This window comes from Hyaena hyaena, unplaced genomic scaffold (genome assembly GCF_003009895.1).
Source record: "Hyaena hyaena isolate Hyena2069 unplaced genomic scaffold, ASM300989v1 scaffold_11, whole genome shotgun sequence".
In the NCBI taxonomy this organism is placed as follows: domain Eukaryota; kingdom Metazoa; phylum Chordata; class Mammalia; order Carnivora; family Hyaenidae; genus Hyaena; species Hyaena hyaena.
The window spans coordinates 5,845,580-5,859,735 of NW_024080643.1; the positions used below are offsets into that span (position 1 = coordinate 5,845,580).

Here is a 14,156-nt window from a genome sequence, read left to right on the forward strand (position 1 = left end):
CAGGAGGGTGGCATTATTCCCAAACAGCTGGTCTGAATCGGGATGGCCCTTGGCAGGTGGAACATAGGGGCACCCTCACTATAACCCAACTTTAGTAAGCCTATTTTTAAAATTGCACTTATATTATTATGATATATGTTAAGTAAATCATATATTAAATCGTGTATCACAGTATTCTATAGCCATTATACGTGAATGTTAAGATTCATGTGTTCAGCCATTTGCAAGTTACCCCGCAGGTCCCTGACATGTGGAAGTTTTAAAATTTTACGGGGGCACATATGTGAATTGCTTGAGTGTGGAGACTGCTGCGCAGGAATGAACCATTTAGTCAGAGTCCAGCTGACTGTGTCTGCGTAGCCCTGTGGATTTGTTCCCGATCGAGACTGAGCACATGTATGTGGGACAGTGTTACTGTCTAACCTCGGGCTTTGCAGAGGTCACGTGTCATGCTTTACAACTGTCAGGACTCTCCGTGACATAATTTAGGTAATGGGAGGATGGAGGCAGCGTAAAGGGAGCGCAGACAATAGGGCCTTGCGGCCAGTGTTGATGGATTCAGTGGCTGGCTTGGTGGGTGTCGTGTTTCCTACTTCGAATACCTGGGAGCTTAGGAGGGCGTGTTTGTGACAGCCCAGCCTGCTCTTGGTGACCACCAGTATGCAAGGTGTGTCTTGCGTGAAGCTCAGACGCTACCGGCAGCGTGGGAGGCCAAAGGTCAGCGTCACTCCTGCGAGTCCCTAGAGAGGCACCATGGTGAAGAACTTCTCTGGGGACAGAGTATCTGGTGTGCCTGGCTGTTTGGCCAGTGTCTGAATATCGTTCTGTCTTCGGTTGAGAATCAGGCGAAGCAGCTGATACCAGTTTTACGAACCACGCTGTGCACACAGTGCACTTCCTGCCTCCCCGCACTTGGGTTCTGCGTGGTGAGATGCGCTCCGTGTGGGAGGCACGGGTGGGGGTGCCCTCAGACTCCCTTGGGGGCCTGTGCTCACTGGGGGAAGCGGTGCCCAGTCTCTGTGCTGTGCTCCGCACCCCCCTCCCCCCCCCCAGAGGACCTGTGGTTGAAATTTTCATTTTGAGCGGAGGATGCAACATTTTGTATAATTGGGTTCACGTGGCTGTGGAGGTTGGCGTCTAAATATCCAGATACTCTGCATATCTTAATTGTCTAATGGGTGTTTGAAGATACATCTTACATTTTCTCAGTAATCATTCAAGTTTCTCTGCCTGCTACTTTGGCTGAATCAAAAGAGAATCATTATGTTTCATGCTCAGAGAATTAAGTTTCTGAAGCTAAACTTAGTTTGTTTTTGATAAATCTGCATTAGAGACTCGTTATGGTTTCTGCTTTCCCACACGTAACACTTTGATAGTCATTCTGGAGTGTAATTATAATTGTCCATTAAATTTCGGGGTCGATTGTGACCATTGCATTTTTCTTTGCAGACGTTCCCTGTATCTTTAGTGGCGACCAGATTGGGATGCTAGACCCTCACCAAACGCTTTTTGGGCCCCACGAATCAGGCCAGTGTTGGAATCTCAAAGATGACAGCAAAGAAATTAGTGAGCTTTCGGACCAGTTTGCGCCGTTTCTTGGCATTTTTGGAAGCACCAAGGAAACGTTTGCAAATGCCAATTTTCCGGGGACATTTTTCCGTTTCCCTCTTCGCCTCCAGCCTTCGCAGCTTAGCAGTAACCTGTACAATAAGCAGAAGGTTCTCGAGCTGTTCGACTCGTTCAGGGCGGACGCGGACACGGTGCTGCTCTTCCTGAAAAGCGTGCAGGAAGTCTCCTTACACGTCCGAGAGGCCGACGGAACCGAGAAACTGGTGTTCAGAGTGACTGCCAGCGAGAACGAGGCGCTGAGACACGAGCGCCCCAATTCGGTAAAGATCCTGGAGGCTGCGATCGGCAACTACTGTAAGAAGGTCCCAAGCAATAGCATCACCTGTGTCACGTATCAGATAAGTATAGTTCTGGAAGACGAGGAGTGTAAGGACGCCCAGAAAACGTCGTGGCTGGTGTGTAACAGTGTGGGCGGGCGAGGGATCAGCGGGAAGCTGGATTCCTTAGCCGATGAGTTGAAATTTGTCCCCATCATTGGAATAGCCATGTGTTTATCAAGAGACGATGACGAAAAGGGAGCGACAGCTGACTTCTCAGGAAAAGCCTTTTGTTTTCTTCCTTTGCCGCCGGGCGAGGAGAGCAAAACGGGCCTCCCGGTTCACATCAGCGGCTTCTTTGGCCTCACGGACAACCGCAGAAGCATCAAGTGGCGGGAGCTGGACCAGTGGAGAGACCCGGCGGCGCTGTGGAACGAGTTCCTGGTCGTGACCGTGGTGCCCAGGGCCTACGCCACCCTCATCTTAGACTGCATAAAACGCCTGGAGACGGAGAGGAGCGCCGATTTCCCCCTGTCGGCGGACCTCATCTACAGGCTTTGGCCGGACGCCGGCAGAGTCAAGGCGCACTGGCAGCCGGTGCTGGAGCCGCTGTTCCACGAGCTGTTCCAGAACGCGGTGTTGTACTCCACCAGCCGCCAGTGGGTGAGGCTGGAGCAGGCGCACTTCTCGGAGCTGCACGAGCCCTCGGCGTGCACGGCCACGGTGCTCAGCTACCTCCAGAGCTCAGGGAAGCACGTGGTCAGGGCCCCGGCGCACGTGGCCGCCGCCGCCCAGCGGGCCGCCAAGCCCGCGCGGAAGGTGACGCCCGCCTGGGTGCGGCAGGTGCTGCGGCAGGCGGCGCCGGGGGGCGGGGCCCCGGAGAGGCTCCACCTCCTGGAGTTCGTGCTCTCCGACCACGCGTACAGCGAGCTGCTGGGCCTGGAGCTGCTGCCCTTGCAGAGCGGGGCCTTCGTGCCCTTCTCCTCGTCCGTGTCGGATCAGGATGTCGTTTACATTACCTCAGAGGACTACCCCAGGTAGCGACCCCCGCCCGCGTCGCGTCGCGTCGCCGTGAAATCCGCCGGGACTCTGGCAGAAGCACTTGTTCAAGTGTGGGAGGGTCCGTTTTCACGTTCCAGAGCGCACACCCAGGGGGTCAGCCGGCTTCCCCGAGCTGCCGCGTCTCGGAAGCGTCCGGAGCAGGACGCCGAAACGAGGGGTAGAAAGCGCTAGGAGTAGTGCGGTAGGAGTCAGTGCATCAAGATGCGGCCTCTTGATGAGATTCGGTTGAACGCGAATAGTACCGAAGTAACTATAACAGGCTGTGCGTGTGACATTTCAGAAAATAAAGTGAATTCTAAGAAGTTTAGACTGTTCTGGACTTGGATACGGTGCATGATGCCAGTTTAAAGTGAAGCCTGGATAGTGTTTGGTCAGAACGTATTGCGGTGTTGATTTGGCACCCGCGTGTATGATTTATATAAGATAGTGCATTTAGCTGGCTTACAATGACATAATTGAGTATCATACTTTGCAGAAAGTTCATCGCTGTGTTCCTTTCACTTTTTAGGTCCCTTTTCCCAGGTCTTGAAGGAAGGTTCATATTGGATAGCTTGAAGCCTCATCTTATAGCTGCTTTAAAGGAAGCTGCCCAAACCCGAGGTATTGTTTAGTTTGTCTTTACATAAACCTGCTTTTAAAAATACAAAGTTTTTTTTTTTACATAAACCTATTTTTAAAAATATGAAAATTTTATAAATTTTCTGTGAAGTTGAACCGATATGAAATTGCCAGGAATTCCACACTCTAGATCTGTAAGTCCGTGATTTCAGATGGGTCGCCCTAAGGTAGTGGTTATATGTTAAGGTGTTTCCATACGACTCTCTGACATCTCAAAGAATCGAAAAGTGGTATCGTTATTTCAGAACCTCTCCTGTCTCAGTGGGGGGGGGGGGGGCATACATTTATGGTAATTTCTCACGCAGCTTCCTAATGCTTTCCCATTTCCCCTCTCATGCGGCCCCCCCCCCAGCCTGCTGTCTTGTAGCGTGTGCAGTAGTGAGCACAGCTGTTGTCGGTTGGATTGCACAGAGGAAGGAGAGACAGGTTCGGTTCAAGGTCAGAAGCTCCCACGTGTCCAGAGCTCAGGTCTTGCACCCGTCAGCCTCCTGTCGCCCATACCGCCCTGTTCTCCTGAGTTGTGTGTGGCTGTATGGGGTTGGCTCCAGGGACTGCAGACAGATGAACATGTCAGGAATGGGGACTCCTGAGGTCTTGGCAAAGGGTGGGTGTCCTTTATATTGAGAATTCTTTTTAGTAAAAGACAGAAGGGTTCGGGGTGGGGGGAAGGCACCATGGTTCTGAGTTCAATGTCACCTTTCAACTTTTACCAGCATCTTTTCCATTATAAATCCGTTGCTTGAACTTTTTCTAAGTTGGATATTGGCCTGAAAAATTCTGGATTTGTCCCCCTGGTTCAGGTTATAAAGCATATTCTTTGCGGTGTGTCTTTTACAGTATCTGCTGTTTTCAAGGATAACGAGTAAACGACAGGTCACTACTAATTATACATGTATTTATTTACATACAAGTGAAAGGAATTGGAATGGGGGACAGAGCTAAAGATGAGGCCATGGGGACCCAAGCTCCGCGCGTGTGCAGTGCTGTTAGCATCAGGATCTAGAACCCTGACCCAAGAACTAGAACTCTCAGTAACCACCAGTTGCCCAGTTTTGAGAGTTCTGGGCATAGAATTAAAACATGAGGTGTTTTTCTCCACAGTGGGTACTTCTCTGATTTCATAGCTCAGGTAAAATCTGTCTCATTATTGGATAGTTTTACTTGTCTCACGTTTAGAATCTGGAGCTAAACATTAAGGTACTGCTCGTATTTTCACTCTCTGCCAAGACCACCCCGTTACTGTTAGCTGTGCACATGTTTCTATCCCTTCCTTTGTGGGGAAAACAGAACAAAGCTTGACTTTGATTTCCTCTCTTGAATTCTGTCCTGGTCCAGCTTCTAGAAGGAGTAGGGCGTGCTTATCGTCTGTATTTCCTCGCCATCCATTATTGTATCACTGCAGATGATCATTGGCCTCTGCTAGCATTCCAATAAAATTGCCTGGCTAGGTCGCCAGTTAATGACTTCTTCTATTGTTTTTTTTGTTTTGTTTTGTTTTGTTTGTTTTTTATTTATTTTTTATATCTTTAAAAATAGTTTATTGTCAAGTTGGTTTCCATATAACACTCAGTGCTCATCCCAACAAGTGCCCTCCTCCATGCCCATCACCCCCCTTCCCCTCCCCCTGACCCCCATCAGCCCTCAGTTTTTTCTCAGCATTGAAGAGTCACTCATGGTTTGCATCCCTCCCTCTCCCCTACTATTTTCTCCCTTTCTTCTCCCCCACGGTCCTCCATTAGGTTCCTCCAAATCCTCCTCTGCGTGCAAACATATGGTATGTGTCCTTCTCTGCCTGACTTATTTCGCTCAGCATAACACCCTCGAGTTCCATCCATGTTGCTACACATGGCCGGATTTCATTCCTTCTCACTGCCATGTAGTATTCCATCGTATAGATAAACCACATCTTCTTGATCCATTTGTCCGTAGATGGACACTTAGGCTCTTTCCATGTTTTGGCTATTGTAGAGAGTGCTGCTGTGAACATTGGGGTACATGTGCCCCTGTGCATCAGCACTCTTGTATCCCTTGGGTAAATTCCTAGCAGTGCTATTGCCGGGTCATAGGGGAGCTCTACTGTTCATTTTTTGAGGAACCTCCACATTGTTTTCCAGAGCGGCTGCACCAGTTTGCATATCCACCAACAGTGCAGGAGGGTGCCCATTTCTCTACATCCTCGCCAGCATCTATAATCTCCTGATTTGTTCATTTTAGCTACTCTGACCAGCGTGAGGTCAGGGTGGTTTTGATTTGTATTTCCCTGATGAGGAGGGATGCTGAGCATTGTTTCATGTGTCGGCCATCTGGATGTCCTCTTTGGAGAAGTGTCTGTTCATGTTTTCTGCCCATTTCTTCACTGGATTGTTTGTTTTTGGGGTGTGGAGTTTGGGGAGTTCCTTATAGATTTTGGATACTAGCCCTTTATCTGATATGTCACTTGCAACTATCTTTTCCCATTCCATCAGTTGCCTGTTAGTTTTATTCATTGTTTCCTGTGCTGTGCAGAAGCTTTTTATCTTGATGAGGTCCCAGTTGTTCATATTTGCTCTTGATTCCCTTGCCTTTGGGGATGTGTCAAGTAAGAATTTGCTGCGGTTGAGATAAAGGAGGTTGTTTCCTGCTTTCTCTTCTAGGGTTTTGATGGTTTCCTGTCTCACATTCAGGTCCTTTATCCATTTTGAGTTTATTTTTGTGTATCATGTGGGAAAGTGATCTAGTTTCATTCTTCTGCATGTTGCTGTCCAGTTCTCCCAGCACCATCTGTTTAAGAGGCTGTCTTTGTTCCATTGTATACTCTTTCCCGCTTTGTCAAAGATTAGTTGGCCATACATTTGTGGATCCAATTCTGGGTTCTCTACTCTATTCCATTAGTCTGTCTGTTTGTTTTTGTGCCAATACCATACAGTCTTGATGACAGCTTTGTAGTAGAGGCTAAAGTCTGGGATGGTGATGCCTCCCATTTTGGTTTTCTTCTTCAGTGTTACTCTGGCTATTCAGGGTCTTTTGTGGTTCCATACAAATTTTAGGATACTTTGTTCTAGTTTTGAGAAGAATGCTGGTGCAATTTTGATTGGGATTGTACTGAATGTGTAGATTGCTTTGGGTAGTAATGACATTTTAACAATATTTATTCTTCCGACCCATGAGCATGGAATGTTTTTCCATTTCTTTGTGTCTTCTTCAATTTCCTTCATAAGTTTTCTATAGTTTTCATCATACAGATCTCTTGTATCTTTGGTAGGTTTATTCCTAGGTATTTTATGGTTTTTTTGTGCAATTGTGAATGGGATCAATTTCTAGATTTCTCTTTCTGTTGCTTTATTATTGGTGTATAAAAATGCAACCGATTTCTGTACATTGATTTTGTACCCTGCAACTTTGCTGAATTAATGAATAAGTTCTAGTAGGCTTCTGGTGGAGTCTCTTGGGTCTTCTATGTAGAGTATCATGTCGTCTGCGAAAAGTGAGAGTTTCACTTCTTTGCCAATTCTGATGCCTTTGATTTCCTTTTGTTGTGTGATGGCTGATGCTATGACTTCCAGCACTATGTTAAAGAACATTGGTGAGGGGCGCCTGGGTGGCTTAGTCGGTTAAGCGTCCGACTTTCGCTTAGGTCATGATCTCGCGGTTCGTGGGTTCGAGCCCCGCGTCGGGCTCTGTGCTGACTGCCAGCTCAGAGCCTGGAGCCTGTTTCAGTCTGTGACTCCCTCTCTCTCTGACCCTCCCCTGCTCACGCTGTCTCTCTCTCTACTAGAAATAAATAAAACATAAAAAAAGTTTAAAAAAAAAATAAAATAAAGAACATTGGTGAGAGTGGACATCCCTGTCGTGTTCCTGATCTCAGGGGGAAAGCTCAGTCTTTCCCCATTGAGGAGGATGTTAGCTGAGGGCTTCTCAAAGATGGCTTTTATGATGTTTAAGTTCCTTCTATCCTGACTCTCTCTCGAGGGTCTTTATTAAGAAGGGATGCTGTGTCTTATCAAATGCTTTTTCTGCATCTGTCAGTAGGATCAAATGGTTTTTATCTTTTCTTTTGTTAATGTGATGTATCACATTAATTGATTTATGAATATTGAACCAGCCCTGTAACCCAGGAATGAATCCCACTTGATCATGGTTGGTAATTCTTTTTATGTGCTGTTGGATTCGATTTGCAAGTATCTTGTTGAGGCTTTTTGCATCCGTCTTCATCAAGGACATTGGCCTGTAGTTCTCTTTTTCTGCTGGGTCTCTGTCTGGCTTGGGAATCAAAGTGATGCTGGCTTCATAAAATGAGTGGAAGTTTTCCTTCGATTTCTATTTTGTGGAATAGCTTAAGAAGAATGGGTATTAATTCTGTTTTAAATGTCTGGTAGAATTCCCCAGGAAAGCCATCTGGCCCAGGGCTCTTATTTGTTGGGAGATTTTTGATAACTGATTCGATTTCCTCACTAGTTATGGGTCTGTTCAGATTTTCTGTCTCTTCCCGTGTGAATTTTGGTAGTGAGTGTGTGTTTAGGAATTTGTCCGTTTCTTCTAAGTTGTCCAGTTTGTTGGCATATAGTTTTTCATAGTATTCCCTGATAATTTGCTTGTATTTCTGAGGGGTTGGTTGTAATAAGTCCATTTTCATTCATGATTTTGTCTGTTTGGGTGCTCTCTGGTTTTTTTTGAGAAGCCTGCCTAGTGGTTTGTCAATTTTATTTTTTCAAAAAACCAACTCTTGGTTTTATTGATCTGTTCAACTGTTTATTTGGATTTTATATTGTTTATTACTTGCCTGATTTTTATTATTTCTCTTCTCTTACTGGGTTTGGGGTATTCTTGTTGCTCTCCTTCTAGTTCCTTTAGGTGCGCTGTTATATTTTGTACTTGCGCTTTTTCTAATTTCTTGAAGTAGACCAGGAGTGCAATGTACTTTCCTCTTAGGACTGCCTTTGCCGCATCCCATGGAGTCTGAATTGTTGTCTTTTCATTTAGATTTGTTTCCATATATTTTTGAATTTCTACTCTAATTGCCTGATTGGCTCATTCATTCTTTAGTAAGGTATTCTTTATTATATCCAAAAGAATGGAGGTTTTCTAGACTTTTTCCTGTGGTTGATTTCAAGTTTCATAACATTGTGATGTGACAGTGTGCATGGTATGATCTCAGTTCTTTTAGATTAATTGAGGGCTGCTTTACGTCCCAGTATGTGATCTCTCTTGGAGAATGTGCCACGGGCACTTGAGAGGAAAGTGAATTCCATGGCCTCAGGATGTAGAGTTCTAAATATATTTGTCAATTCCATCTGGTACAATGTGTCATTCAAGTCCATTGTTTCTTTAGTGATTTTCTGTCTAGTTGCTCTATCCATTGCTGTAAGTGGTGTATTAAAGTCCCCTGCTATTAGCACATTCTTGTCCATAAGATTGTTTCTGTTTGTGATTAATTGTTTTATGTATTGGGTTCTTTCGTATTCCGTGCGTAGACGTTTATCATTGTTAGCTCTTCCTGATGGATAGACCCTGTAATTATTATATAATGCCCTTCTTCATCCCTTGTTACTGCCTTTACTTTAACTTGCAGTTTTTCTGATATAAGTATAGCTACTCCAGCTTTCTTTTGACTTCCAGTAGCATGATAGATATTTCTCCATCCCCTTACTTTCAATCTGAAGGCGTCCTCAGGTCTAAGATGAGTTTCTTGTAGACAGAAAATAGATGGATTTTGTTTTTTTATCCATTCTGCTACCCGGTGTCTTTTGATTGGAGCATTTAGTCCATTTACTTTCAGTGCTATTATTGAAAAATATGGGCTTAGAGTCATTGTGTTCTTTGTAGGATTCATGCTTGCGGTGGTGTCTCTGGTACCTTGTGTTCCTTGCCACGTTCCCTCTTAGAGTCCCCCTCAGGATTTCTTGTAGGGCTGGTTTAGTGGTGATGAATTCTTTCAATTTTTGTTTATTTGGAAAGGCTTTTATCTCTCCTATTCTGTAGGACAGGTTGCTGGATAGAAGATTCTTGGCTGCATATTTTTTCTGTTCATCACATTGAAGATCTCCTGCCATTCTTTTCTGGCCCGCCAAGTTTCAGTAGATAGGTCTGTCACCACTCTGATAGATTTCCCTTTGTATGTTAGGGCCCTTTCATCCCTAGATACTTTCAGAATTCTCTCCTTCTCCTTATATTTTGCCAGTTTCACTATGATATGTCATGCAGAAGATCGATTCAAGTTACATCTGAGGGGAGTTGTCTGTGCCTCTTGGATTTCAGTGTCTGTTTCCTTCCCCAGGTTGGGGAATTTCTCTTTTATAATTTGTTCAAGGACTCCTTCAGCACCCTTCTGTCTCTCTTCCTCTTCTGGAATTCCTCTGATAAGGATATTGTTCCGTTTGATTATATTACTCAGCTCTCGAACTCTCCTTTCCTGTTCCTGGATCACTTTATCTCTCTTTTTCTCGGCTTCCTCTTTTTCTATAATTATGTCTTCTAACTCACCTATTCTCTTCTCTGCCTCTTCAATCCGTGCATTGGATGCCTCTATTTTGTTATGCATCTCATTTACAGCATTTTTTAATTCATCACAACTATTTTTAAACTCCATAGTCTTTGTAGCAATAATTTCTCTGATGTCTTCTATGCCTTTTTCAGGCCCAGCGATTACTTTTATGACTATTGTTCTAAATTCTTGTTCAGTTATCTGTTTTGAGCAGTTCTTTAGCTGTCATTTCTTCCTGGAATTTCTTTGGAGACTTCTTCTGTTTCTTCATTTTGCAAATTTTTTTAATATATATTTTTTTAATGTTTTATTTATTTCTAGGAGAGAGAGAGAGACAGCGTGAGCAGGGGAGGGTCAGAGAGAGAGGGAGTGGCAGACTCTGAAATAGGCTCCAGGCTCTGAGCTAGCAGTCAGCACAGAGTCCGATGCGGGGCTCGAACCCACGAACTGCGAGATCATGACCTAAGCGAAAGTCGGACGCTTAACCGACTAAGCCACCCAGGCGCCCCTCTGTTTCTTCATTTTAGCTAGCTTTCTGTCTCTTGTTAGTTTTAAAAGCTTGTTATGCACTGTGCACCTGTGGGTGCTGCTGTACCAAAGAAGGCTTTTTGTCCAGGGCCTGTCCGTTCAGGATGTTTTCTTTGAATTGTCTCTTCGTCTCTCGTTGAGACTTTGGTTATTTTATTTCCCTACTCGTAGTGGTATTTGGGACTCTCCACCATGTGTACTTTGACTTGTTTCTGGAGGTAGCCCTTTTCTTCAACTCCAGGAACTGAAGTTTCAAGGCTTTCAGCAAGCTGACTTCCAGTAAAGGTGAGTTGGGTTTTTCCTCCTCCCATGTAACTGCCGATATACATGGCAGTGGCTGCCGTCGCTCAGCTCCCCGCCTTGCCTCACCTCTCTGCGCCAATGCGGGCGGCTCAGGTGCTGACTTTTTTATTGTTAAATCCTGTGGACTTTTTTTGTTGCTTTTCCCTCGTCATCCTGAAGCTTCAATGTTGTTGCTCACGCCCTCTTTGAATATCTTGGCTTTCATTTTTATTTATTAAAAAAAATTTTTTTAAATGTTTATTTTCTAGACAGCATGAGTCGGGGAGGGGCAGAGAGAGAGGGAGACACAGAATCTGAAACAGGCTCTGAGCTTTCAGCACAGAACCTGATGCGTGGCTTGAACCCACACACTGGAGGATCATGACCTCCGCCAAAGTCGGACCTTAGTGGACTGAGCCAGGCAGTTTCCCCAGACCTTGGTTTTTATGACACCGTTCTCTTTTTGTGTCCTTATGCTTCTCTGCCTGCTTCCCAGTATTATTTGTGAATTCCTGTACCTGAGTTTACCCCGTGCATATGGGCTAGTTTATTTTGAGAGGGAGAGAGAGGGAGAGAGTGCCCAAGCAGGCTCTGAGCTATCAGTGGGGAGCCAGATGCGGGGCTCGATGTCACGAACTGCAAGATGGTGACCTGAGCTGAAATCAAGAGTCGGACAGTTAACCACGTGAGCCCCCCAGGTCCCTCTCACCTCTTCCGTTTTGCTCCTCTCTCTGAGTGAGGCGGCCGGGCCCCCCACTGCCAGGCGTGTGTAAGGACTGCTGGACCTCCAGTTACCACCCCAGTCCCCGGAGGGACGGTGTGGCCCAGAGTTGATGTGTGGGGGCTCGGGAGTCACCCAGACTGGGCTCCCACCTGCCTTTCTCCGTTGTGTGGCATTGAACGACTTAGCCCGTGCTTCCTAAGCAGTAACCTGGTAACGCAGCGCCATCCTTCCGTGAGGGTGTGTCTGAGCCCCCGGAGCCTCGGCTGTTACTGCAGGTTGATGACGCGACAATAAGGCGTGACCAGGGAAGGCGGCGGTCCCAGCGCTAACTGGGTTTCACCCGCTTGGCGACGTTGCAGCAGCGCAGGTTCTGGGAGAGCACACGGGGGTCACCCCTGTGACGGTCGCACGGTGACCGCGGCGCATCCTGAGGACTCCGGGAACGGCTGCTGTTGCCGTTTGTACTTGGAGGTCCGTGAGGGTCTCGAAGTCAGCAGTTTCCTGACTTGAGCCTGTTCCCCCTGCTTGGCTTTCTCTTCCCGCACCGCCTCTGTGGTGGCCTCGGGATCCGCAGTGGCCGCGGATTCCTGCCGCGTAGACCCTGCGCGGTTCGTGTGGACGTCGGGGCTGCCTGTGGTGGTGAACTCGCTGTCTCCCGCGGCGCCCCCTCCTCCGGCCTCGCGTCTCCCGCCCTGTCTCCCCAGGCGCCCCCTCCGCCTCGCGTCTCCCGCCCTGACTCCCCAGGCGCCCCCTCCTCCGGCCTCGCGTCTCCCGCCCTGACTCCCCAGGCGCCCCCTCCGCCTCGCGTCTCCCGCCCTGACTCCCCAGGCGCCCCCTCCTCCGGCCTCGCGTCTCCCGCCCTGTCTCCCCAGGCGCCCCCTCCGCCTCGCGTCTCCCGCCCTGACTCCCCAGGCGCCCCCTCCTCCGGCCTCGCGTCTCCCGCCCTGACTCCCCAGGCGCCCCCTCCGCCTCGCGTCTCCCGCCCTGACTCCCCAGGCGCCCCCTCCTCCGGCCTCGCGTCTCCCGCCCTGTCTCCCCAGGCGCCCCCTCCGCCTCGCGTCTCCCGCCCTGACTCCCCAGGCGCCCCCTCCTCCGGCCTCGCGTCTCCCGCCCTGACTCCCCAGGCGCCCCCTCCGCCTCGCGTCTCCCGCCCTGACTCCCCAGGCGCCCCCTCCTCCGGCCTCGCGTCTCCCGCCCTGTCTCCCCAGGCGCCCCCTCCGCCTCGCGTCTCCCGCCCTGACTCCCCAGGCGCCCCCTCCTCCGGCCTCGCGTCTCCCGCCCTGACTCCCCAGGCGCCCCCTCCGCCTCGCGTCTCCCGCCCTGACTCCCCAGGCGCCCCCTCCTCCGGCCTCGCGTCTCCCGCCCTGTCTCCCCAGGCGCCCCCTCCGCCTCGCGTCTCCCGCCCTGACTCCCCAGGCGCCCCCTCCTCCGGCCTCGCGTCTCCCGCCCTGACTCCCCAGGCGCCCCCTCCGCCTCGCGTCTCCCGCCCTGACTCCCCAGGCGCCCCCTCCTCCGGCCTCGCGTCTCCCGCCCTGTCTCCCCAGGCGCCCCCTCCGCCTCGCGTCTCCCGCCCTGACTCCCCAGGCGCCCCCTCCTCCGGCCTCGCGTCTCCCGCCCTGACTCCCCAGGCGCCCCCTCCGCCTCGCGTCTCCCGCCCTGACTCCCCAGGCGCCCCCTCCTCCGGCCTCGCGTCTCCCGCCCTGTCTCCCCAGGCGCCCCCTCCGCCTCGCGTCTCCCGCCCTGACTCCCCAGGCGCCCCCTCCTCCGGCCTCGCGTCTCCCGCCCTGACTCCCCAGGCGCCCCCTCCGCCTCGCGTCTCCCGCCCTGACTCCCCAGGCGCCCCCTCCTCCGGCCTCGCGTCTCCCGCCCTGTCTCCCCAGGCGCCCCCTCCGCCTCGCGTCTCCCGCCCTGACTCCCCAGGCGCCCCCTCCTCCGGCCTCGCGTCTCCCGCCCTGACTCCCCAGGCGCCCCCTCCGCCTCGCGTCTCCCGCCCTGACTCCCCAGGCGCCCCCTCCGGCCTCGCGTCTCTCGCCCTGACTCCCCAGGCGCCCTCCCGCCTCGCCGTCCCGAGCTCTGTCCGGTTGATTGGGTCGCGAGCGCGGAGCCCTGTGCCCTATCCGCTCGCCCCCAGCGTGCAGCGGGGGGCAGCTTTGTTTCCAGGTGAGTGCTTGGTGCCAGCTTTTCCCGAACTGAAGTTCTCTCACACCTGTGGTCTTGTTCCCTTGCCCGGCGCGCTCTCGCCCCGCCCCGCCCCCCTTCTGAGGGCAGATGCCTCTCCCTGCTCGGGGAGCTCAGGATGCAGCCCCTGTGGGCCTTGCCGCCTGGCCATGACCCTGATCTTGCCGCGCAGACGAGAAGATCCTTGAGAGCAGGGGCGATCTCTTACTCGGCTTCTGTATTCGCAGCGCCTGTTGACCAGCCGGCATGGACGCGGCGGCGCTTCCATCTGCGGGCGGGGCTGGCGTTGGCGGACAGGAGCCCAGAGATGAAAAGGCCCATCAGTGCCGGGCTGTGCCTGTGTTCCAGCATTTCCTTCTCACATGAGCCTTCTGTCCTCGTACTTGCTCTCCGTATACAGCCATGTTCATCTGAGTTA

At 50.3% G+C, this 14,156-nt stretch overlaps 1 protein-coding gene across 1 annotated transcript in view; it reads left to right on the forward strand.

Moving 5' to 3' along the window:
* Positions 1-14,156, forward strand: part of SACS (sacsin molecular chaperone) — a 47,579-nt gene that overhangs the window by 14,283 nt on the left and 19,140 nt on the right. Inside the window, exons 7-8 of the mRNA XM_039255130.1 lie at positions 1,450-2,923; positions 3,457-3,548. Of these exons, the coding sequence (XP_039111061.1) occupies positions 1,450-2,923; positions 3,457-3,548 (1,566 nt within the window). The remainder of the gene's footprint in view (positions 1-1,449; positions 2,924-3,456; positions 3,549-14,156) is intronic.